Genomic DNA, 27116 nt, shown 5'->3' on the forward strand with positions numbered 1-27116 from the left:
TGTAGAACTTGGCATATGTTGGCTTGTTTACAAATGCTGAAAAATATAAGTCCCTTTGAGGTCAAGTGATGGTGTCGGATCATACCTGGTTCTTAGCTTCTACCTCCTCTCCCCTCTCCTTTCCTTGCTTTCCCTCTTCCCCAGCTGAGGTTCCTTGACCTTGATCAGATAAGTCTAGGACCGGTTCTGAGTGTCAGCAGGAAGAAATTCAGTAGCTCCAGTGTCTTAAGAATTTGCATCTTCACTCTTGTAGTTGGTCTGATCCTAGCTCATCCTTATTTTTAAGACCTAAGCCCTATTTTGATTCCAAATTCTGGCAACTGAACCTCTTAGCTCCCAGTGCCTGAATACCCATCTCCCACCACACTGGTTTTCTGTCCAGGAGACTATTCTCTCTAGGATTTGGAGTCAGCCCTGCTCTTGTCACTTCTTGCCTGGGCTCTGGATCCCGCCTTGTGGAGGGACCTGCTTCCTACTGACACATTCTAGATGCCATTTCCCTGTATCTGTGTCTCTTTGGGTCTCTAGAAGCTCCTCTGGGCTCACATGTCAGTCTCATGGATGCAGATTTGACCAACTGCTGTACTCCCTCAACTCACCACTGCCTTAGTTCTCAGTTGTTCAAACCATCGGCTACAATGTCTTAGCGCCCCAGTTAGATTTTTCCTCATCTGTTCTATTCCAACCAAGTGGGTGAGTTTAGTCCTAAGACCTTACCCATCCCTGGCCATCTCATACTGTCTCAGGCCCCACCTCAGCTAAGGGTGCCATTTGGGTCTGTGCCTACCCCACTACAGAGTCCCACCAGAGCGGTACCTCTGTGGCCATGGGGCTGTGCTCAGAACTGAAATAAAGAATCAGGAGAGATGGTCACAAGGCTTTCAACTATATTTGTAACATTTTATTTCTAAGCTGGATGATGGACCCTTGGGCGTTTACTATACTATTTCCTAAGTAGGAAATACTTATATACCAAAAGGGAGAGTGGCTGATGTGAAAGACAAGCTGGGGCATGCCCAGGAGAGTGCTGACCAGAGGTGGAGCCACTCCAGCCTCCGAGGGCCTGGGCTCAGGCATCAGGGATGGAGAGCAGGAGCTGAAGGGGCAGGAACAAGGACGTTGCGGAGCAGCACTTCTCAGATTTTGATGTGCTTCTGTCTGATTCACCGAGGACTCTTGTTAAAATGCAGACTCAGATTCAGTAGGTCTGGGGTGGGACCTGATTACACTTTCAGCATGGAAGGACTTAGAAGACACTTTGTGAATCACGGGTGCAGGTGTCTCCCCACTCCCCAGGTCGCTGGAGCAGCTGGCTGCAGCATCTGCCCCTCCTAGAGACAAAGGAAGTGCTCAAAAACCGGAGTAGAAGAGCTTCCTGGGGAAGGCGTCCTGTATGGCTGTTGGCACAAAGCGGGAGATAACTCGGGCCCTTCGCATGCAACTCAGAGGAGGCGGAAGGAAAGGCAACTCCACCTAAGGGTGAGATCCACCGAAGAGTTTCACCATCTGTGATAAAGTCCACCTCACTTCGGTAGTTATGAGGATACAAGCTGAACTGTCCGAATACCCTAAAAAGAAGCCTGTCTCTGACCCTCTCACACATGGAACTGTACAGTTAGTCCCCCACTCAGTGATGGGTCTTATGGGTAAACTGCTTTTCCAAACTGCAAAGAATAACTTTGCCAACTACCTATAATAACCAACCAACATGCTTTCTTATTAAAAAAATATTACGGACCAATGAAGGGTCATCAAATATTTGGTAAAAGAGAAATGTCAAGATGTGTGAAAGAGCGACTGACCACAGGAGAAACAGATAAAAGAAAGAAGACAAGAAAAAGTGAACTAGCATCTTCAGAGAGGTTTGAGGCAATAGTGGGTTCCCACAAAAGAAGAGGTTACTATGAAAAAGGAGCAGGCAGGGAACATGAAAGAAGCCATGACAAATTAAAAATTCCCCAAATACATTTTAAAAATCAGGGGAATTGAACCATTGGTATGGCTGAAAACTAAATCAGTAATCTGGAAGATAAAGTTGAGAAAAGAGCTCAGAATGTAGAGAATGACAGAAAAGGAAAGTATCCAAAAGTTGGGTTGGAGGATAGATCTAGAAATCTATTCATATGTAACTAATCCAAGATCAGAGAACAAAAATGAATAATCAAATAAATTAGAAAAGATAACTTTCCTGACCTAAGAAAGATTTTCAGATGGAAAATATCCACCATGTGCCAAGAACTATTCTGTTGAAAATTTGAAATTCCTAGTATAAAGCTTTCAGAGAGAATTACCAGGATACCTACAAAAAAACAAAAAACAAAAAACCCCAGAAGATTAATAATATAGATGCTAGAAGACAGTGGAGCAAGACTTCAAAATTCTCAGGGAAAATTATTTTGAACTTCTGCCAGCAATTATAGCCAGCAAACTGTTACTCAAGAATTAAGACAAAATAAGATATCCAATGACTCAGAAAGTTTGTCCTATGTACTTATCCTGGAATGACTTGGGGATGTAGTGCAGGAAAAGGAAAACTGAATCCAATGAACAGAACTGTCCGAGGAATAAAATGAAAAGGTGTTTCCAGTTACCAGCTGTTAATCAGGCCTAGAAGGCAATTGGCCCAAATTAGAACAAGGAAGACAGGAAGTAGTGATTGAAGAACATGTTGAATAATCTGGAAGATCTTAGATATGTAAGAAGGTACATGTATGGCTGTTCTATCCGTTAGAATAAAGGAAATAAAAAATATTCAGATATCATGATAAGACAAAGCAAACTGAAATGTGACATGACTTGGAAAAATAGAAGGGGTGTAAGTAAAAAGAATCCATTTTTCCATCATTTTTTGGGGGGTGGATATTTTTGATAGCATAAAATCACATTCCCATCTTTATGGGCCTTACATACTACTTGATGCTGCAATTAATATTTATATATTTTGAATATCTGAATACCTGTTACTGGTTTTCAGTTTTTAAAGTCAAACTATTTTGGAAACTTACCTAAATTAACCTTGGAAGATGTCCTCCAGCGCCCTGAGTGCTGCAGGTCTGCCCAGCAGGAGGTTTTAGAGAGGCAGACCCAGGAGACCCCTCCTCCCACCTCACCTGTTCTTTCCCTCCTGCCCACGCAGAGAGGGTGAGAGGCCCTTCTGGCCGTCTGTAATGGATACTCCCCTAAGCCTGAGCCCAGACTTTTAAAAGAAATCTCCAAATCCTGTGATCCTTCTTTGCTTTGGATTTGCTTAGCTCCTGGCAATTTCTGGTGTCCTTTTCTTGGAGCTGCTTGCAGCTTCCTGTCAGCGCCATTAACAGTGGATGGATCCACCCCAAGCTGTCCCAGTGATGAGCCCCTCACTTCAGGCTTTGCAGATGAGCGTTTCCAGGTGTACTTTTAGGAAGACATTTTGCTCATGCGTATCTAAAGCAAGCCTTCTGGAATATGTCCCGGTGTTCATTAGTCTAACGGTCCCAAGCGTTCACGTTGTTAGTCTCTGTTGCCACACTTGTCAGCGCTGCAGTCAGTACTGACTCACCCAGGGCCTGGGCAAACCATTGGCGTCACTACTCTGAGGCTTCTGCCAAACAAATGCTAGGTAGCTCTTCTGGGAAGAGTCATATTTCTGATTGCAGCCGGCCATTCATCAAGCGTCTGGAATTTGCCTAATCTTGTCTGTTGGCCCAGGATATGCCCCCTCCATGCTCTGATTAAGCTTTCGCATCCCACACCTCATTGCATTTCTCATCCACATTCCTTAGTCCAGTCTTTATTTCAGGAGATATCATTATACTCCAATCTCAGATAATTGCCATTCCAGTGTGACTCAACAGTTTCTCTAACAAAACTTTGAAAAAGACTCCTTGGAATAGTAAGGACTGGTGGAGTCACTGAATCATAACCAGGTAGTCTCCAGGGATCTTGAGATCAGCCTGTACAGCTCTCTCCCACTCCCAGATGGACAGCCGAGGCACAAAGGGATTAACTGACTTGCCAAAGATCTTACAGCAAATAGAGCCTCTTGTTGGAACTGGACGTACAGAAATACACAAGTATCAAAGAGGTAGAGGTATTCTGAGGACAATGGAAATAATTGCAAATTCTGGTAAATATTTTGGTATTCCTCCCACAGATAGTAAGCAGCTGACCTCTATCTCCACTGAGGATAAGATATGGGGGGTGGGGGGAAGGTTCTTAATTACAGTTTGAGTTTTTATGTAAAAGAAGTACTTCATCTGAATGTTTCAATCTCAGAAATAATGAACGGTGAAGGAGGGTGGGAGCCCCTTTCTGGACTCTAAGCATGGCTGGTGCCCCTGTCAGGGGCAGATGAGCTGCAGGGGTGAGGATGGGGAGTAACTTCTGTGGCAGCACGAGCTCACAGGTGCTGGTTGCCAGTGTGGAAGCGGATTCCCGCACAGGCATCAAACGCTCTCTCCGCAGCATGGAGCATCTCATCAAGGGGTCCACATATCAGATCACAAGGTCTCCCTCTGGGAAATAAGCAGCAGGGGCGCACAAATTTCTAAATAGGAGAAATCTGATTTTCATGCAACATCCTTGAGAAATCAGAGCGTGTAAGAATCATCAAGATGGGTAAAAACTTGAAGATCAGCATATTTATCTCTTCAGGGGGATTTTTGAACTATTTCTCTGATATTTAAAGTTGAGCAGAATACCTGCTTCTGGAGTCCTTTTTGCATTCATTTCAGGTATCTTGGGTGAAATGCACTCTCCTACTAAATAGTAATAAATCACCAGAAAGCAGTTCCAAGGGGTTATTTATAACTCCCTGGGATTCCATGGCCCCTGGCTGGGACTTGGGCTGAGTTAGTGGTCTGTGGTCAGACTGTGTTCCATCATCAGGATGGATATTGCCCTGTTCCCTGTGGCGGTGACATAAAGCGCTTATGAAGCACTTGCTCCGAGCTGTGACCACCCTCTCCTCTCCTCTCCTGCCCTTCCTCTGTTAGCCTAAATAAAGGGAGAGCGTTCACAGCTCCCTGACAGTGGTCACAAGGAATGCACTGCACCCTTTCCTCAGGATGTTCTTAGTGCATCCTAATCTTGAGAAAGACTAACTCCCTGAACTTTAAGGTTAGAAATAATTAGACAAGAAAATCCCTTCCCTTGATTTCTTGTAACTGTCAAAAATGATGAGTACTGAAAACATTGCTCCAGGCCAGACTTCTCACTCTCCGTGAACCTTTGCACTATATTGTTTATAGAAAGAATATGACATCCCGTGGCGTGATAACATGAGCTTTGCTATTTCTGCCTTTTGACTGTTCATTTTGCTTTGCTATCTATCACAAGAACCAGATACTCCAGAAACCTAAATAAATGCTGTAATTACTTCAGACTGTTCAACACACTCTCCCTGTCATTCACCTCTCCTTCATCATAGAAGAAATCTCCTTCTGTCTTCACCAACCCCTTTTGGAAAAATAATTTAAACCTTGGCAGCAATAGATAGATTTGTATATCCTATTTTGATTGCTTTGGAGGTCAACCATACAGAAAGCAACATTTAATTTTCAAGCTCTGAAGGATCTGAAGGTGGCCCAGTCCTGTTTTCCCTTTTGTCATCATTTGTATATTTTGAAACATACACGTGTCATCTCTATGCTTCCCGCACAGTGCTCTGAAGATGAATTTCAGCACTCTTCTATTGTCCACAGACTGTAAGCTCCCAGAAGGCAGGGATTACTTTTTATATTAGATGCATGCCAGGATTTTTTTTTTTTTTTTTGCTGTGGCACGGGGCATGCGGGATCTTAGTTCCCAGACCCCTGCAGTGGAAGCACAGAGTTTTAACCACTGGACTGCCAGGGAAGTCCCTGGTGCCTTTGACAGAGTGGAGACTGAATACAAGTTTCCTGTACTAAATTTAATAAAAATCAAAATCACTATATGACTGTATGAACTGTCTTGTGTTCTGGAGAAATAACATACTATTTACGATGAGACTGAAACCAAGTCGTAATAATTAGGCTAGTCTTTACTTATTTCTGGGTAGGTGCATTCATCCCACAAACAAGAATACAGAAGCCAGGCGTCCTGGCCCATCAGACAACCTGATGCCAGGTGCTTGTTCTTGGCAGAAGGTTGGTGGCCCAAGTGGTGGGGAGTGGAGCCAGAGCCCTCAGACCACTCAGGAAGGGCTTCTATACCATTTTAACAAAGGGCAATAGATTGTGGAGAAGGGACAAAGTGAAGGAAAGAGGGTTAGGGCTTCTAGGGAGGGTAAATTGTGGGAAGGTAAGTATATGGAGGAAACTAATGCTAGATAAGAGTTATTTAGTAAGAATTGTTTATGCAGACTCACCTAGGTGATGCCTCCATCTCTGGTGATGCCTCCATCTCTGGTGATAAAGGTTGTTCCCCTTCTGGTGGGGGAGAGGGTGGGGGACACCTGCACAAGGGGAATTTATGCCCTGTTTTTTGGTAGATATTTTGCTTTCAGTTCAAAATAATCCTTATACCAAAATGGTATATTTTGGGGTGGCATATTACTGATCCCCTTTATTTTATATATTTCCCATCTCTTAAAGAAAACAATGCCCGTTGCCGTCTAAGTGAAACAATATTCAGATGTTACACTTGGATGAGAATATTCCGGGAGAAAAACGTGCCCAGTTGGAGAGCAAGTGATGTGGATGCTGTGAGTAATTGGGATTTTTAAACATAGGGTTTTCAAGGCCCTGTGTACTCAGAGAGCTGCATATGAACAAGGAGAAAATGCAAGGGCTAGTACAGATTCTGTATTTCTGGGCTCCAGGCTTATTCGAGGACAGAAATGAAAAAGGTGAGTGCCAGTGGGTAGAATCATCATTTTAAGACGGTCTATGAAAAAAGGAGTTGAACTAACCCACGAGGACTTTACCAAGTCTAACTACTAGTCTGTTATGGTAAAGTAGACAGGAAGTCCAGGTCATGAGTGTGAAATGGAAGTGGACATTTTTCATAGTTTTCTCAAGATTTTGTATCTGAAACGGATCTTTTCAGTAATAACTTAGAACAGAGATTTCATCAAGGGTTTGATTTTTAGTATGTTGTATTTTCAATATTCAATGAGAATATTTCGAACACCCTTTGTATTTGTAGGGTCATACAATGAAACACAAAAAGAAGACCAGATTCTGAGTCTTTTGCTTCACAGAGCTTTTAAGTGAGGGAGAATGAAAAAAGATGACTAAAGAATAAAAACAAAATTAAATAATGCAAACTCATATAAGTAAATAAAATACAAAGCAAGGTGGAAGTTATCACAAGGTGGTATTTTCCTCATAGGAAATGGTCAGGAAAGTCTGGAAAAGCACAGGATTTAGTTAACGGGTGGGATACTGAAATGCTAGAAAAGGAAATGCATTTATGAGCATGGAGACAGTTTTAGTAAAACATTATTGTGATCATGTTACTCTTTTCTAGAGGATGATTCCATTCTTCAGGAATTGGTGAATTTAGTGGCTCTTGCAAAAGAGGATTGTTTCTAAACAGACATCTCTTTTATCCCTTTGCCCAGGCTGAGGTAACTGTGAGTGAATTGTGTTCAGTGTGAGTCTCCTTAAAAGAAGCCAGGTCCTCTGAGGTAGGTTAACTGAAGCAATGCATTCTGGTCCTGGGAGTCTCTGTTTAATTTGGGGACACTCACTGTCTTCTGGGGAGCTATTTGGTTCACGATGATTTTTCACATCCTCATTTCCTTTCCTCCAGGAATTTCTGATCTCCCGTTAAACTTTGCTTGGCCTGTTCGATGTTTATTTTATGGTGTGGAATTTCCCCCATTTGGATATTTATTCTTGACCTGATTTTTTTAAACTGAATGGAGATTTCCTGAATTAAATAATCGTGTCCCTAAAAACGCATGTTTTGTAAGAAAAACTTTCTTTCTTTTAACAACTTCTCAAATCCTTTGAAGCCTAAGTTCGCAAACTGTTACATTTCTCTAGCAGGGTTTACCTTAATGATGTTAGCATGGGATTTTAAAATGCAAATATTTCTATACCCACCTCCCTCTGTTGGAGCTGTGAAATGATGTATATATTGGAACTGGCCAGATTTAAGGGCACACCGTGCCTCAATCCTATTTGACCTTATTCAGTCATTGAGTCCCACTTGGCTCGCTCTGCCTTACGATGGATGGAAGATACTGAGAGGCTGCCTGACCCATGGCCGGCTCAGAGGGGGTTCATTTACCAAGGTCTGGGTAGTGCTGAAGTGACTGGCAAATGACTTGAAGGTAATGGGAAGAATAGAATCTGGAGTTGAACTAGTTATCCCCAACCTCAAATCCTCCTCAGTGGGAATGACATTAATGAATTGCATTTCGTAACTGTGGTGGGAGACCTGGGACCACAGCACTCAGCTTCATTTGCTTTCAGAGTTTCACTGTGTTGGGACATAATTTATCTGGGAGTTCCCTGGTGGCCTAGAGGTTAGGATTCTGGCCTTTCACTGCCGTGGCCCGGGTTCAATCCTTGGTTGAGGAACTGAGATCCTGCAAGCCGGGCAGCCAACAAAAACAACAGAATAATAATTGTTTGTTTTCTCATCCTGGTGACATGTGCTCACCAAAGCTGAGGAGGTTGGGATGACTCCTTCTACAAACATTATTAAACCTTCTCTGTAGAACCAGACAGAGGGCCTGCAGTGGCAGCTGCCTTGGTGTGTGTGATGCCTGTGTGGGCACCTCACCTGGGAGTGGGGATGTGGAACACCTCGTTCTTTTCATTTTTTATTTTTGGTATGTTTTATAGAGTAATTTTATTTGTGTGCCGGTCTCTGGAATTTTTTTTTTTTTTTTTAATATCTGCCTCATCAAACATTCTCCACCCTTAGGTATTTCTCAGATATGGTCGGAACAGCCTGTGCTCAGAGCTTGTATCACGGGCTCCCCTGCAACCTGTACACGCATTTCTGTCACTGAGTATTGCTAAGTAAGATGAAGCGTTGAGATTATGGGGATTTGTATTAGGTTACAGGTTCTTGAGACAGCATGTGAGGTGGCATGACAACTAATGTTCCCTGGTGCAGTTTTTGAGAGTAGCCTCTCTGCAACCTGTGCAGTTTTTAAGGAAATGGCTGAGTGGTTTTGTTTTGGTCCGTGGCAGGGAATGGGGACAGATGAGGAGACACTCGTCTTAGCTTCAAATTGTGCCAAAGAGCAGGAACAGAAAAAAAAAGTCCAGCCTGACTGGTCGTCCTTGGCATTGACCTGGCGCATGAGCTGATGTGCACTGAAGTCCCCTCCTGGTGCAGGGATGGAAGGTGGCTGGGGAAATATGGGCTCCTTTGGGGCTGGCTGTTTCCCTGCACAGAGCTGCTCTGTATTGGGAAGAGTTGATGCTTTTCATTTCTCTGCTGTCTTGAGGGCCCTGGGGTGGGAGAGCCCTGGGGTGGGAGAGCTAGGTGACCCCTGCAGCCACGTGTAGCCTTTCCCCACAAGAATCCTGGAGGACCTCTGGGAGGCGAAGTGAGTGAGATTCCGTCAGATCTATCTGTATACCCTGATCTAATCATCATGGATCCTGGCCACTTGGTTTATGGCTCATGGTCTCTGTCAATCTGTAGACAGTGTGAGTTTCATCGGGTGAAAATGGCTTCATTATGAATGTTTCTTGACCAGCCGAGGAAGTACACGCCGAGGACGATGGTGGTCCTCAAGCAACGAAAAGAAAATGCCTCTCTGATCATGAATTATTTTTTACATCTGAATTGGAGTTCACAAACGCCAGTTAACATAGTTTTATTTACTGGTTATAGGACTTGAACGGAGTGAGAAGAGCTTGGATTAGTAAGGTAAGAAGAGGTGGTTTTGCTGTATGGCTCAGCGCAAGGTCTGGTAGGGCTGGGGCACGGCCTGGTTAGCTGTAGGAGTCTAGAAAGAGCTAGGACCCTGCACTGGATGTCCCCAACGAAGTGGGCCAGGTGCTGGAGGGCCTGCCCAGCAGAGCTGGGGCAGGAAGTGAGAGCATCGTTGAGGCAATGACCACCAGGGAGCAGTCACTGCAAACAGCTGGAAGAAGAAGGGCAGACATTACAATAGGAAGGAAGAGCGGCAGAGTTTCCCAAACTCTGGCAAGCAGGGCTGGTCTCAGGCGATGTGGCTGTAGACAGAAGGCTCTGCTGGAATTCAGGGGTGGGGCTCTGATCCCCAGGAGGGAGGTAGGAAAAAGCAAGACAGAACCCCGGTGCTAGACAGTAATGCCAGCAACAGGATGGTTATCCAGGGGGGAGATGTCACTAGTCCTACAGGTAAAATAGTCTTATCTTAGGGACTCGGTTATGAGAACTAAGGCGCAAGGTTGGGGTTAGACCAGACTTCATATTGACTTGAGCCTGGAGCTCCTTTGATCCCTTGTTTCCCAGCCCAGGCGATGCTCAGTCTGGCAGGGCTGCTGAGCCTGTGTATGAAGTTCAAGTGGATGGTGTGTGTGGAAGATGGAAAGAGGTGGAGCGAGAAACAGCTGCAGAAGCTGGGACCAAGCCCAAGCCTGATCCTTCTCAGTCTAACAGAGCTATTGCGAGTTCAACATTAGATACAGTATATTATAGCACTTACAAAAGAAAATCCACTTGAAAACTATTAGGCGAAATAAGAATGGAAGGATTGAAATTTCATGAGACAGAGGTGCCAGGCCATCTTCAACCATAGAACAGTTGCCTGTGCTGTCTGTTCTTCTGTCAAACCCTTCCCCCCTCAGGCTCCCACCATCCACTTCAGTCACTCCTACCTATTCTACTTAGCTTTTAAAACTCATTGCAATCACCGGTTCTCAGGGAAGCCTTTTCTGCATCCCTGGCTGGGCAACATCCTCCTTCCAAGGTGAGTTAGAATTTTACATAGTTTGCCTGATTATTTAATTACCTTGTGTCTCTCCCACTAGAAAACAACTTCATGAGGACAGAGAGCATGTCCGTCCTGTTGGCTAATGGGTCCCTAGAACCTAGACTCGTTCCTGGTATATTTCAGGTGTTTACTAATTATTTGTTGAATGAATGAGTATTTTGAGAGAAATGGGACTTATTTTTGTCAGTGAAAACAGGAGTATGACTGTTGGTATTCGGTACTGTAGAGAGCTTATGAAAGTAGGTTATTCTGTAAACACATTTCAAAGACTCCCAATGAATTTGGGGAGACCAGTTGCAGGAAGTTATAAAGACTCTGAGTACTGACAATTAAGTAAGTCCTTATACATTAGGCCCAGGTTTGACCTAAAAATAAGCAAAAGTGAAGATAAGTAGTTTCTTTAAGGAAATTCAAGTTCACTTATAGGGCAAATAGATGCCAACAAACTTTTATTTTTCCTTCTCCCTACCCCCTGCACTCTGTATCCTGTCCACCCATATGTATGTAGATAAATAATATAAAAATAAACATTGAATACATTCTTTAAGATGACCATAGGTCATGCCCATCACTAGAATGGAGGCTGTGGAAGTGGGGTACCCCTCATTCGGTTTTGATGAATGTTAGAGTTCTTTGGTTTCCAGCAACAGAATCTACTATTGGCTGTGGTATAATTCACATAATCAAAGGGAAGGCTAGAAGACCAGGCTTGGGAATTAATAAAAACTGGCACATCTCTATGTAGCCAAAACTACTACTCAGTCTTACCTGGTTATGGCTGTGTTTTTTAAGCCTATTCCATTTTTATTCTTTTTATCGTGTTGCTTGGGTTTCAAATTCTAGGAAAGAGCAGCTTCTTGGGTTGCTTTCAGCCCAGAACATCATAATCAATACTTCCACCAGACGTTATCCAATGGGCAGAGCTAATTTCTTAAAAAATAACGGAAGTGTTATTTCCCAAAGAAGGAGATGAGAGTTCAGGGCACCTTCAACAGACAAATAAATAAACAAAATGTGGTGTATACATACAACGCAATATTATTGAGCGTTAAGAATGATGAAATTCTGATCATTGCTACTGTATGGATGAACCTTGAAAACATGATGCAAATTGAAATAAGCCAGATGCAAAAGGGCACATAGTGTAGGCTTTCACTTATATGAGGTACCTAGAGTAATCAAATTCATAGAGACAGAAAGTAGAACAGTGGTGGGACTGCCCTGGTGGTCCAGCGGTTAAGACTCCATGTTTCCATTGCAGGGGGCACGGGTTTGATCCCTGGTGGGGGAACTAAGATCCCGCATGCCGCATGGCAAGGCCAAACAAAAAAAGACAGAAAGTGGAACAGTGGTTACCAGGAATTGGGGAGGTATTGTTTAATGGGTATGGAGTTTCCGTTTGGGATAAGAAAAAAGTTCTGGAGGTAGATGGTACTGATGTTTGCACAACAAGGCAAATGTACTTAATATCACTACACTATACACTTAAAAATGGATAAAATGGTAAATTTTATGTTATGTATATTTTACCACAATAAAAAGAAAAAGGTATGGGATAGCTAAAGGCAATGTGTCAAGAGAGGGATAATAGAAGGTCATGGTCATTGGAAGGAAAAGCCACCTGGGCACTGGTGTAGTGAACCAGAAACCTGGACCCAAGCCCAGCTCATCAGTAAGCAAGTCACCAAACCTCCTTGACCTCTTTTTCTCATTTGTGGTTAGAAACCAGGACCCCATGTTCTATCTCAGAGGAACTGGGTTATCCTGTGAAAGTATTTTGTAAACTTATAAAATTCTACACACATGTAGGCATTACTACCCGAGGGCATGGAAAAGCCTGTTGTAAATTCATATTTCAGTGACCTGGATGGTAAATGGCGACCACCACTTCCTTAGGTTAGTATTTGGAAGGTGACCCTCCCAGGCGGATGGAAAGGGTTAGAATCAAAATAAGAGCAGGACAGGAGACAGCCGTTCATAGGCATGCTGCAAAATCGACATGGGCCTGAATCACCCCACCATGCTGCTACTCCTTTAAGACTTACAGCCTCCATGGGAGGCCAGGTACATCCACAGCTTCAGTGGAGCAGCCCGTCTTTCCAGCTGAGTGTCTCTAGATGGCCTGCCAACAATGAAGCTGTTAATTAACATTCATAAAACCCAGTAACGGGTGCCTGTTGGATACATCTGACCTATGTCTGGTACAGGATTTGGGCAAACAAAAGAATGATTGATTCCAGGCATTCCAAAGATTTGGCTTTAGATATCAATGGCCTATTTCTGTGATAACTGCTTATTTGCTGACATGAGATGCAAAATACAGAATTAAAGCAGGTTTCACTGCAAGATTCTTCCGGTTCTGTCATCTGCATAGATTAAAACTTTCAGGGAGGGCCCGTTATTAGAGTTATGGTTTGATCAGCCTCAAAGGTGATTGGAAGAAATGCTATCAGCTTTACAACTCTGGGGTATAATTTTCTGGTCACTCACCAGGGATGGCACTTGGCTTTTTCACCCTTGGCCTCACGCAGTTCCAACCACCTGCTGAGTAGGGGCTTGAGGTTAGAACTCTAGAGCAACAGTTCTGAGACACATAGCTCCTCCCAAAACACATGAGGGCTACTGGGCTCAAACACCTTCTCACAGCTTTGTCCTTAGAGGTCTTATCCTCAAGATTTTATTTCTTTCTTTTGAATCTGGCTGTATTATACAGCATATACATATGTTATATAGCAAATTATATATATATATATATATATGTATATGTATGTGTATATGAATATATATGTCTTATCCAGTATTTCTACCTGTTCTATATGGTGGGAGTAGAAGGGGTAGTTCCTATGTATGTCCAGTTTACCATCTCAGTTAAGAAATGGAGCAAGGGGCTTCCCTGGTGGCGCAGTGGTTGAGAATCTGCCTGCTAATGCAGGGGACAAGGGTTCAAGCCCTGGTCTGGGAAGATCCCACATGCCGCGGAGCAACTAGGCCCGTGAGCCACATCTACTGAGCCTGCACGTCTGGAGCCTGTGCTCCGCAACAAGAGAGGCCGCGATAGTGAGAGGCCCGCGCACCGCAATGAAGAGTGGCCCCCGCTTGCCGCAACTGGAGAAAGCCCTCGCACAGAAACGAAGACCCAACACAGCCAAAAATAAATAAATTAATTAATTAAAAAAAAAAAAAAAGAAAAAAAGAAATGGAGCAAGGAATCCATATTAACTTTTGAAGATTTTGATGCTTGGCCATCCAGGCAGCCAGGGAATCAAGATGGTGTTGCCTCTCTGGCGCTTGGTGTGTCCTCTTCGGGCTGGTGATCTCTGATTCCATGGTGGCCAGTCCATGACCATTTGTACTCACTGCAGCCTTTTTGGAGGAAAGAACAAACCCTACTTATTACCATAAAACTCGTCTTTTTAAGGCATTGAAGTTATTGACTTATATTGATTGAAAGTGACTTCATTTCTATGTATCCAGTAATAGATCAGGGTTGGAGTAGAGGATTTGGGGGAAGAGACATGGTAAAGGGGGAAAATGTAAAAAGAAGGAGAAAGAGGAGCAGAGAAGGAAGAATAAGAATGAAGACAAAGAAAAGGGAAGGAGGGGAAATTGGACGGCCCAAGACAAAGACAAGAGTAAGAGAGAAAAAGAGATGGGGTCAGGGAGAGGGACATCCTCTCTGCCTTCCTCTCTCTTGCCCTCTGGAAGATTCACTGTCTGCTCTATAGCTGGCAGCTTCCAGCAGCAGCTGAGTCTTGGCCTGTGATTCCCTCTGGAGGTGGAAGCTGGCAGGAGAATGCACCCGCCGCCTGCTCCTCTGTAGACCCCACCCTTCATTTGTCAGACACACTCCAAGTTCAGCTCAGCCCCGGGAGCCTGCCTTGATTTGGCCTGAGGGGAGCCCTTTTTCAGGGAACACCTCACCCAGGAGAGCCATCAGTTGCTACTTTTCACAATTTCCAGATACTGAGATTAGGGCAAGGCTGCTGTCACCACGTTTGTTTTCCTTTTTTGAGCTGGAGTGGGGCATGTTAGGGAAAATTTTTAACCAACCCAATTGCTGGGTCGCAGGGAACATCAGTGAAAATCCCACATGCATGAAAGGATTTTGACAGACCTCTTGAACGTTCTTGAAGATCTGAAGGCGCAATCTGATTGACCGACCTGCATTCAAATGAACTGCCATACAAGTTTCGCTCCAATGCACAAAATTAATGTGAGACTGAATTGTGAGATTGATGAATTCCAATTAGTTCTCTCTTATAAATAGCAGTGTTTGGTGTGTGGTGCTATTTAGAAACTTCTAGCACCCCCATTCTATTTATAAACTTTTTATAAAGCATAGGGTTTAAAGGCTAAAAGAGACCTTAGAAATGCTGTAATGAAAAGAGCACTTTCCGGTTTCAGCCCTGAACCCCAATTGTTTGTGACCTTGAGTAAACCACTGAACTTTTCTGGGTCTGATTTTCCTCCTCTGTAAAATAAACTGCTTTTGCTGACTGTGAGGTTACTTCAGTTCTCACTCTCCTTTATGTATCGTCCCACTGTGGTTTCTCACTGTGAATGGGGTTCTGAGAGTTAAGCATCCTGGCCAGGGCTGCCCTCTAGTCAGGGACAGGGCACCCCTCTCCCCGCCTCCTGCCCTTCCCGCAGTGAGTTTCACACATTCTGGGTTGCTGGGCTGCCTGCATCACACAGGGGGTAGGGGGTAGGGCGGAGGGAGCCAGAGCAGACCCATGTCAGCTCTAGAGTTATCAGCTCAAGATGAGGATCCTTGGTGGGTGGGAAATAAATCTAGTTCTCAGAACTCACCAGATTGGTTCTGGGTATAAATCTGCCAAGAAATTAATGTTTCTATCACAGAGCAGAGTCTGTCAATTTGAGAGAATGAAGGCTTTCCAGTTTGAATATGGACACTTTTCAAACGAAGTTGACATCTCCCAAGGCATCACCTGTACCTCCAGGTACTTTTTGATCTGCTTAGCTTCGCCTTCTAAACACTGACTGGACATATCCAAATAGGTGGACCGTGAGGTTGTGACTTACCATGTCAGACACCGAACTCATTACTCGTGCCCTGCCCCAACTCAACTGCCCCTCCTTGTGTATCTTCTATATCCATTATTACAGTTCATGTTTCATGGCATTGTGACTGGAAAACTGGGTTCACCTTTTGGTGGGTTTTGAGCCAAAAGACAGACAAACCAAAGATCGGGAGAAGGAAGGATTTATTACTTGCAACAAGTAAGAACACTGGGATCTTTCCCAAAGCTGTGTTTCCCCAAACAGCAAAATTGGGGACGTTTTAAGCTAAGGGTACATGCATATTCATGAAGGGACTTGGGTGGTGTATGCATATTCATGATGGGGTTTGAGCAGAGGAGAATTCAGCATAGAATTGGAGCAAAGGTCGACAGAGTCCACGCTTTAGTTGATTGATGTCACTGAGGGTCAGAAAAGGTCAACATCATCATCCCTTAGGTTCCAGTTGGTCTGGTGGTTGAGTGCTTCAGGCTAATCTTTACCGTTGAAATGGACCTGGGAGTCTTTACGATGATATGTTACCTTTGCTATTGTTACTTCTCTTGCCTGATAACAGTCATTTGTTCCTGCATTCTTTTGTTCTCTTAAGATCATTAATTACTGAGACCTGTTCAAGGACATGCATTTTGGCCAGGCTTAGATCACAAAATGGCTTAGGTCAAAAATGGCTTCTCTTATGTCAAGAAAGCCATGCCTGGTTTTCTCTCTCGGGGGATCCCCTACCTATCTGCTTATAGCACTAACATCTACCCAGTGGCCCACGCCAGGCATATCTAGGTCATCTTTGATCCCTCCCTCTTCTTGACCACACATCAATTGGCCTCAGTATTAGTTTTCCAAGCCTGCCCTAACAAAGCATCACAAATGAGGTGGCTTAAAACAATAGAGATTTATTCTCTCATAGTTCTGGAGGCTAGAAGTCCAAAATCAAGGTGTCAGCAGGGCATGCTCTCTGTGAAGGCTCTAGGGAAGAATCTATTCCATGCCTTTCTCTTAGTTTCTGGTCATCTTGACATTCTTTGGCTTGCAGATGTATCACTCCAATCTCTGCCTCTGTTACCATGTGGCATTCTCTTATGGGGGGAGGGGTAACCTCCTCTTTCCCATCTTTGTTCTTTTCTGGCAATTAAAATGACATAAGGCAGATTAATAGGAAAAAATTGAATTGATTATGTGTGCACGAGGAATTCACATACATAGGAAGAATTCCAAAGACAGCAAGGTAAGGTGAAGTACATATTCTGAACGAAGGAGAAGGAGGCAGAGGTCTGAGGCTTTAAGAGGAAGTAAGGTCATTCACAGGAAGATAAGCAGAGTTAATGTTTGGTAAACTGAAACAGGAGGGAAGGGGGCAGGGCATAACCTTTAAAAGAATGACAGAGCCATAGGACATGGCAAAGACTGGTTAGAACCAATTGGGTCCAAGATGGTGGAAAATTCAACTTCCAGTAGACCTTGAGCCTCCTTATGTGCTCATTATAATACACTAACATGCTAAATGACACACCCACTAGCGCCATGACAGTTCTGAGGCCAACCATAAAATGTCAGAAAGTGGGCAGTGGCCCAATTCCGGGAAATCCCTGCCCCTCCCCTGAAATAATTGGAATAATCCTCCCACTCATTAGCCTATGAAATTACCCAGCCCATAGAAACTAACCACGCCATACTTTGAGGCTTTCTCACCTTCTGAGATTGTCCACACTCTGTCTGTACTGTGTTTCTCTCTAAATAAATCCACTTCTTACCTATAGCTTTGTCTCTCACTGAATTCTTTCTGTGATGAGACATCAAGAACCTCAAATTCACAGGGAACAAAACAAATGTTTGCTGGGCCATCCAAAGACAATGGGACACAGAGAGGACTTGGATCAAATGGGCTCTGCTAGGTTCCTCCCTGTTCACCACACCTAATCTTTACTGTAGCTATGCAAGGTGATAGCTCCTTCCTGGGACAGGCCTCCTGTCTTACATTCTTTTAGGCAGTAAGAGGGAAGTTCAAAGGTTCTTCCTGAGTCTTTTGTGTCTCTATTGTTTTCAGCTTGAAATGCGCATGCCAGAGTCGCACCTCTTGGGGTGAGCTGACCTGAACCCCATCACTCCCCTGCATTTCTGTGTCTTTTCTCCTCTTCTCATAAGAACACCAGTCATACTGGATTAAGGACCCACCCTAATTGGGTATAACCTTATCCACTACCTGGATGGCTCCCTTTCTCTTTCCATGAGACTGACCTTCTGCTTTTGGAGGATGGATGGGGCAGTGGGGTGAGGGTCAGGGATCACTTTGGCCAACCTTTATAAGGCTGAAGGGAGTTGGGACAGCTCCTTGGCACTGTGTTTACAACATGAAGCTATGTTGAGACTACCGGCCTCAGCTTTGGAACTTTAGCCAAAATTTCAAGACTAAGGGAGAAGACTCATGCAGCATTTTGCTACTTATATGTTACAAATGTGCATGGACATGGGAAAATGTCCACAAGGGCACATTCACACTGTTATTCTGGGGAGTGAAACATCTGTGGCTTCTTTTCGGTGGTATTATGCGTGCACGGGGCCACTTTTACTATTTGCTTTACACAATTTTATATTGCTTAACTTTTTAAAATAACATTTGCTACTTTCACCTCTACAAAAATTTAAGCATGAATAGCTCACCTTTGGGAATCTTCCTTTTACTAGACTGTAGTAAGCAAAGGTGTCAAAACAGTAAAAGATTTTTCCTTTCAAAAAAAAAAAAAACCCCTAATTTAAAAATTATTTTCTGAATGTGTGTCCTATGCATACCTTTGGAACAGAGTCTATTACTTACTTTCTTTGTTTTGAAATTTCAAAGACCTTGTACAGGTATTCCCAAATAGGAGGAGCTAAAGGCAGGAAGGCAGGCAGGCAGGAAGGAAGGGAATTACTAATCAGTGACAATGGGACCCTGAGGACTGTGCAGAGGTGAGCTGGGCTCTCATTCTCTTTAACTTTACACTAAAGAGTTTATTGTTATTTAAATTTATCTTGCAAAGATTCTATTGCAAGCCTGATTCTTAGTTCAATAGGGCTGTACTGATCTGATTACATCCTCCAAGACCTCTGAGCTTATCTGTCCCCTCAGAGGTAGCACAGAGAACTCTTTGAAGTTTTTTGATTAAATTATCTGTAACCAAGAAATCTATTATGCTTCAAGAGTTGGTCAAGTGCTTGAAAGTGGTGGAGAGCGATCCAGAACTGCAGGCTCCTGGCCTGAAATCCAACGCTGGAGTCGGTTTTGCCGGCTGGTACTTGGGTTCATAGTTTGCTTTGAGCCTTAACCACTGGGAAAGCTGAAGATGGGCTAAGGCTTTCTTCTCAAAGAGTTTAACTGAACTGTGAATTTAAACACCAAGAGCTAATGAGAGCAGAACACCGTGGCTAATAAAAATAGAAAAATCATCCAACTGCATGAATACTTATAGATATGCAAATTTAAACAAGGAATACGATTTGCTACCTATCAGACTAATGGAGATTTTAAAAAAGGACAATAGCCAATGACTAAGGAATCAAGCACTCTCATATACTGCTAAGGGTTAATTGGAACAAAATTTTTAGAGCGTAATTTTTCAATCTGTATACATATGTGCACAAATTTGAATCAGCAATAACACTTTTAGGAGTTGATTACAGAAAATATCTTAAATATGCACAATGATTTAGCTACATGCTGCTTCCTACAGCCTTATTTAAAAGGGTGAAAACCTGCACATAAACTATATGTCCTACAAAGGAAATACATTTGAAAAGCATCCTATGCCTTTCAAGCATCTTTTGTTGAAAAGCATAGTGTTTTTAACAACACTATGTCTACCTTTTTGGTGGCCTGATGGTTTGGGGTTTTCCTCCCCTGTTTTCCCTTCCTGAAGCTTTTCTGTCTCCCAAGAGAGGCAGGGCATGTACAAAGCATAACAGAATGGAGTCCTTATAATAGAACTCAAAGTGGGAAAAGAGAGGAAATGAAAGAGAGAGAGAGAGAGAGGCTTTCAAGCACACTAACAAATAGCAAGTAAGAATTATGCTAAGAAGTAATCACAGTGGACAGAGTAAAAGATCTGTTTTTATTGTCTTTTTTGTTGTTTCTTTTTGCCTTTTTGTGTTTTTTGTTGCGGACACCTTGAGTCAGTATTAGTTAGAACTGTGTGTCTCTCATTCCCTTGGGACCCACAGCATTAACCAGCAAATCTACCACAGAATCCAGTTGGTGTGCTCATGGCAAGGTCTGTGGTCAGGGAGGGCACAGAGACCCAGAGAGCATTTTATGTGGGTCTAGTGGAGACAATGTCTTTATAGTTTTGCCAATGCTGGCGCTGGAAATTTCAATCTAGGTATGCTGGAGGGTCCATTTGAAGATTTATCTGTGGGGTAATGTGCTTCTCAAATGCAGCTATGCTCTCTGCATTTAAAACCTGCCCTGCCAATGGCAGAAGTTCATGTTTACTTGGAACTTCATGCAGAAAGGTGTTCCTCCTTGTTAATGCTGAAAAACTTCCAGAGACCTAAATTGACTTAAAATACATGATCAGGGCTTATTTTGCATAGCATATAGTTTACCCCTTTCAGGTGATTTTTTTAAAGTAAATTTACCCAGTTGTACAACCATCAGCAAAAATCTGCTTTTAGAACATTTTCATCATTTTTCTAATACACATTTACCGCTAATCTCCATTCCCCCCTTTCCCCCCAGCAACCATGAATCTACTTTTTGTCTTTATATCTTTGCCTTTTCTAGATATTTCATATAAATAGAATCACATAACATGTGGTCTCTTGTTCCTGGCTTTTTAAATTGAGCATAATGATTTTGTCATTCATCCATGCCACAGTATATTTCTGTAGTTTGTTCTTTTTTCTTTTTTTTTTTTTAAACTGCTAAATCCTATTTGATTGTATGGATATACAGGTAAATTGACTCTTAAGTACTCACTACAAGTATTGTTTCAATAAAAGATATACACAAGAAGAAAATCAACCTGCTGGCTGAAATTTTAGTTGCACCAAAAATGTATTTCCAAGATAAATTTTCTAATGGAAATAGAACGTTCATTTTATAACAGTCTGTCGAATCCATCACTAACCTACACTTTCATTTTTAAAATAAATATTCATTGAGCTCATGCCAACTGCTGTGCTAGGTTTTGGTGAACCGGGCATGGATAAGACATGATCATTGCCTTACACAAACTTGTATTTTTATGGGGAGTCAGATCTAGAACATAAAAGGAAGCAATGAAGACGACTGGGTGTTGGTGGGATGTCAAAGTAGGCAGACTTAAAATCCTAAATTGGAACACTTATACATTTTAAGGTTCTTTTAAATTCCTGTTCCAGATTCATGATAGAAAATAAATGACCCCATTGGGCATAAAAACAAGTCATTTTCAGGGTCTACAATTAAATTCTAGACTAATAGCATGACTTTCGTGACTTTGATGACCTTGGAAAAGTCGTACAAACACTTGCTTATCAGAATATACATGGTGGAAGGCATGAGTGACAGGCACTTCTCTTTGTTGACCCAGTATCCATACCCCTCCTTCTCTGTTAACAGAACCCAAATTTGTTTGGGTAGTAGTAGAAGTCCTTTGATTTCAGAAAGGATAAGGCCTACTCTTAATACCTCAGAATGAATTGTGATTATTCTAAACCAATTATTCCTCTTGGTCCAGGGATGACTGTGTGATCCAGTTTTGTCCAATAAGATGCAAAGGGAAGTCTGCAAGGTGACGCTTCTGGGAAAATTTTGCTTTCCCTTGTTCTTGCCTAGAATGTGGATGTGATGTCTGTAGGTGCAATAGGCACTGGAGACCAAGAGACAAACAGCACGAGGATGAAAACAAATAAGGTGAGGAAGGTAGGTCTGGAAAGATGGAAGGAAACATGGTCCCCGATGATGTCACTGAACAGCAGCATGAGTCCAGACTGCCCACTTCCAGATTTCTCATTACACAAGAAAAAACAAAACAAAACAAACTTATTTGTTTACATTTTTTGTGCATGAATTTTTCTGTTACTTGCTGCCAAAAGCATTCCTAGCTGGTAGAGTAAGCTTGTCAGATTCTTAGATGTTTGGAAATTGAGATGAAGGGTAAATATATTTGCAGACAGAATTTAAATTTTTAAAGTTTATTCACTTACTTATTCATCCACTAAATATTTATGAAATATTTACCAGGTACTAGGTCCAGTGCTAGGTGGGGGGCTGAAATGCTATTAAAAAGGTAAAAGTCTCTAGGGAGTAATATAAAAAATATGCCATACTGAGGTTCAGCACAACCAAGTGCACAGACAGATTGGAAGTGACCTTGCTCACTTGAGTATCTAATGAAGAATCTCGGCCATGAGTCCAGCCCAGACCCAAGCTGAATACAACCACATACTCTGTTCTACGAACTGCAGCAGGAAGACATTCTCTCCTGTTCACTGCTGTGATGGGTAGGGCCCTTCTAGAGCAATGTGCTTACAGCGCTGGTCCCTCGTTTTCAGGACATTGACAAAATAGACAATCCGGAATGATTGCGCTAATCCAGCCTTAGGGAAAAGAATGGGTGTTGGGAGGTATGAGAGTGAGATCCAATGTCTGCCTCTGTGTGGGCACAGACCTCCAAATGGTCCACCTGGCACAGCAGAGCTCACGTCATTGGACACGACACTGAAATTGGAAAGCTAATTATGTGGATGTCGCTCAAATTGTCACCTGCATTGTGAAGGAGGTGATGTCTGTTTCCTTCCTGCCCAAGCCTCTATAATAAAAGCATCTTAAACAGTTAACTAATCAGTTCATTCATTACTTATGTATTGTCTAGAATGTGTAGGCAATGTCTAAAGAATTCTGTTCTCAGTTCTTATTAATCTAGAAGTCTCTGGGGCCTTAACGCTCTTATTGTCTCCCTCAGGCTTTGGGTCAGGATCACTTTCTTCCCTCTATAGCAGCTTCTTTTTGGCCGTGGTGGAGGGGGTCCTTTTTCTTTTTTTCTTCCTGTATAGTGGGCCTCCCCTTGGTTTAATATTCAGAATTATTTTAAGTTATTATATATTCATTGATTCAGAAAAGCATTGCAGAGTCAGATTCCTCTTCTGCTTTTTTTTTTTTTTAATTAAATTTATTTATTTTTTTAAAATTTTTGGCTGCCTTGGGTCTTTGTTGCTGTGTGGGGGCTTTCTCTAGTTGTGGCGAGCGGGGGCTACTCTTCATTGCGGTTCGCGGGCTTCTCATTGGGTGGCTTCTCTTGTTGCAGACCACGGGCTCTAGGTGCGTGGGCTTCAGAAGTTGTGGCACTCGGGCTCAGTAGTTGTGGCTCACGGGCTCTAGAGCGCAGGCTCAGTAGTTGCGGCACACGGGCTTAGTTGCTCCGTGGCATGTGGGATCTTCCCGGACCAGGACTCGAACCCGTGTCCCCTGCACTGGCAGGCGGATTCCTAACCACTGCGCCACCAGGGAAGTCCCCCTCTTCTGCTTTTGTGTAAACATTTGTGATCTTAAAAAACCCCTTCTTTTTCACTTCTGTGTCTTTTACACATTCAGGGCATTTTTTCACATCTTAGAGTCATTTCATCCTGTATCTATCTCGTTGTCAGGTAAATCATCTTAAAACCCAGTTCTGATCATTTTATTTTCCTTCCCAGAAATCTTCAGTGCTTTTTGATGGCTTACAGGAACAAGCTCAAACTCCTTATTCTTGCATTTACGAAATCATCTAATCATGTCTCAACTTCCCTTTCCTGCCTTATCTCACACTATTCTCCTAAAAAGTCTTACTCAGGTTAAGTAGATCTTCCTGGTGTTTATCAAACGCCTTGCGTTTCATTTTTTTTTTTAAATAAAAAACTTTTAACATGTTTTCTGCCTCCATTTTTTGTGTTGCTCTAGTTTTTCCAACATCCCTGACTGTTATCCGAATCCTAGTAATTTTTCCAGATGCAACTCAAGAAACCCTTTCTCCATACAACCCTTTCTGGCCCCCTGCCTGAAGCTCTGGTTCTCAAAGCAGTGAGGGCCATTCCACTCTGGGACACACTTTATTTGTTGATTAGCCTGATTATTTACTTTTTATAGTTGCTATTTATGTTTGTATATTTTCATGCTAATTCTCCACAATGAGAGACCAGGAATGCATCGTACACTGTGTATTTCCCTCAATATAGAAAGTGCCCTGTGTGTAATAGAACTCTCCATGTGGCTAAATTCTAGAGTTGGAGGGAGATTTGGAGAGCTGACGAGTTGGTTGATAGATTAATGGACTCTGAACTAAGGAACAATTTAGACCTTTCAACCTAGCTATATACTCAAAATAACTGATTTTGACTAAGTGGCTTTTATTAGTATGTATTATTGAGGCTGATTTATAAAGAAAGATGTATAGCATGGATGAACAGTTTGATACAAAAGTAAATCTAAGACATGGATAAAATTAACCTGTAGAGAAATCTTTCCACAGTCTGATGGTCTTGTCAAAGTTTAAAGTTTCATCTTCTGATTAAGACTAATGCTCCTGATTCTGTATTCAGTGAAACCCCAGACTGACGATTCCTCATGGTTTATACCTACCACATGCAGCACCATGGAGTGCCAGCAGGTGGCGCTGCTTCTCTGCAGAAATTTTTTGTGATTCGCTCAACAGCCTCCCTCTCGTTCGCATTGCTGCTGCAAAGGCCTGACCCCGAAAAGCAATTTGAATATTTTACGTTAGTGGAAATAGGAATTGCTTACATTTATCATCTATTCCCTGATAAACAAGGGTTTCAAAAAGTCAGATTTTTTAAAATTGCTTTCATTTTAACATTTCTGACCTTGAAAGACCAGGTTCCTCATTATTATCCCTGAACACTTCAGATCTTTCAGATCTTATAATCAGTTGAGGAAAATGAGAGGACTTGAGAAGGCATCTAGGATCTTACAGCCCAGATCCCTGGGCAAGGTCATTCAGAGTCAAAGGCAGAGCCAGGAGTCAAACGCAGATCTTCTATCAGTCACCTTCGCTGTCCCATCCTGTCTCGGCCGTTAGCATGCATCAGGTATGCCTCATCACTAAGTGCAATGTGACAAAAGCCAACCTCCATCTCATTCTGAGGAGCTGCCGGGTGCATCCCCAAATAGGGGTGTGTGTGTGTGTGTGTGTTTGTGTGTGTGTGTTTATGTGTGTTTGTGTGTGTGTTTGTGTGGTGTGTGTGTGTGTGTGTGTGTGTGTGTGTGTGTGTGGAGAAAAGGGGTTCTGTACCACGATCTGTCTCATTCTTCTTTGCAGCATCTGACCCGGGGTAAGCCCTCAGCAAGGATTTTTTGAATGAATGAAGGATGGAAGGAAATGAAAGAAAGGAAGGAAAGCAGGAGGAGAGGGAAGGATGGGAGGAAAGGAAGAAGAGAAGGGAAAGAAGGAAGGGAAAGAAAACAGAAGGGGAGGAGGAGAGGGCGGGAGGGAGGGAGCCCAGAGACTTACAGCATGGCTAACCACCTCCGACATCTGGTAGATGCTGGGATGATTCACCTTGGTTTAGAGTACTCGGAAGAAGTAGGATGGAGAACAATTTCTGGCCAACTGGGTTATTTTATTAGCTCTTATTTCATTCTATTTTGCTGCAGGCAATAAATTAAAAGGTGAATTCAGTGGTGTGTACATCTCTGTGAGGATAAATCTCCACCTGCCACTTGTGTCACATCTGGCAGCCGTGGGCAGGCATCAGGCAGCTCCCCATGTCCCCTCTGCGAGCCTCATGGGAACTGCCCATTCATGAGGGCAGATGGGGCGTGGAAGTTTTTGGGAACAAGTCCATATTCAGAGTCAGAGAAATTTCAGGAAATCCAAACACATGGTTTTATCAGATACATGTCTTGAATGAGAATTATCGCTCTAAGTGGAAGCAGAGCATAGAAGCTGTGGCCCAAGACAGGAAGTAAGGCCTCTCCTATTTCTGACTCAAAGTACTGGTTTTTCTTTCTTGTGATTTATCTCACTCTAGAGGCAAAGCCTAAATGCCGAGTTTTATTTCTGTGATTTTCCTTTAGACCCTGTCCCTCCATAGGGATTTAATGTGTTATGCCATGGTTCTCACTTGACCTAGTCAGCCATCAAAACTCATCTATCCTATGTCCCATTCTTAACCTGGATAGTTGACTAAATAAATTAATCTGAAGTGATAATTCTTATCTTAGAGGACACATGTGATTTTTAAAAATTTTTTATTGAAATACAGGTGATTTACAATGTTGTGTTAGTTTCATGTGTACAGCAAAGTGATTCAGTTATATATACTTTTTTAGATTCTTTTCCATCACTGGTTAACAAGATAATTGAATATAGCTCCCTGTGCTTTATAGTAGGTCCTTGTTTGTTGTCTACTTCGTATATAGTAATGTGTATATTTTAATATCAAACTCTTAATTTATCCCTCCTCCTTGTTTCCCCTTTGGTAACCATAAGTTTGTTTTCTATTTCTTTGAGTCTATTTCTGTTTTATAAATAAGTTCATTTGTATCATTTTTTAAGATTCCACATAAAAGCGATATCATATGATATTTGTCTTTCTCTGTCTGACTTACTTTACTTAATATGGTAATCTCTAGGTCCATCCATGTTGCTGCAAATGACATTATTTCATTCTTTTTTATGACTGAGTAATATTCCATTGTGTATATATACCACATCTTCTTTATCCATTCATCTGTCGATGGACATTTAGGTTGCTTCCATGTCTTGGCTATTGTAAATAGTGCTGCTATGAACATTGGGGTGCATGTATCTTTTCAAATTATAGTTTTCTCCAGATATATGCCCAGGAGTGGGATTGCTGGATTCCCCACTACATGGCATGCGGGGATCTTAGTTCCCCGACCAGGGATCCAACCTGTGCCCCCTGGAATGGAAACGCAGAGTCTTAACCACTGGACCACCAGGGAAGTCCCTATTTTTAGGTTTTTAAGGAAACTGCATACTGTTCTGCATAGTGGCTGCACCCATTTACATTCCCACCAACAGTGCAAGAGGGTTCCCTTTTCTTCACACCCTCTCCAGCTTTTACTGTTTGTAGACTTTTTGATGATGGCCATTCTGACCGGTGTGAGGTGATACCTCATTGTAGTTTTGATTTGCAGGACATATTTGATTTTTTAAAATTAATTAATTAATTTATTTATTTATTTTTGGCTGTGTTGGGTCTTCGTTGCTGCGCGTGGGCTTTTCTCTAGTCGCGGCGAGTGGGGGCTGCT

The 27116-nt window shown here is 42.6% G+C and overlaps 1 protein-coding gene and 1 long non-coding RNA gene across 2 annotated transcripts in view; both read right to left on the bottom strand.

Annotated features, from left to right (window-relative positions):
- The window catches only part of LOC309667007, a 361110-nt gene that overhangs the window by 92095 nt on the left and 241899 nt on the right, over positions 1-27116 (bottom strand). The window lies entirely within an intron of this gene.
- On the bottom strand, positions 16806-26949 carry LOC309666899 (uncharacterized protein; the record flags this gene model as incomplete). The annotated part of the gene is made up of 3 exons (XM_082475036.1): positions 25351-26949; positions 24462-24567; positions 16806-17011 (listed from the first exon to the last, which is right to left on the bottom strand). The coding sequence occupies exons 1-3, from the start codon at positions 25372-25374 to the stop codon at positions 16806-16808; spliced, it is 336 nt and encodes a 111-aa protein (XP_082331162.1). The 5' UTR covers positions 25375-26949.

The sequence above is a fragment of the Balaenoptera physalus genome (genome assembly GCF_965194825.1).
Source record: "Balaenoptera physalus genome assembly, chromosome: 9".
Lineage (NCBI taxonomy): Eukaryota > Metazoa > Chordata > Mammalia > Artiodactyla > Balaenopteridae > Balaenoptera > Balaenoptera physalus.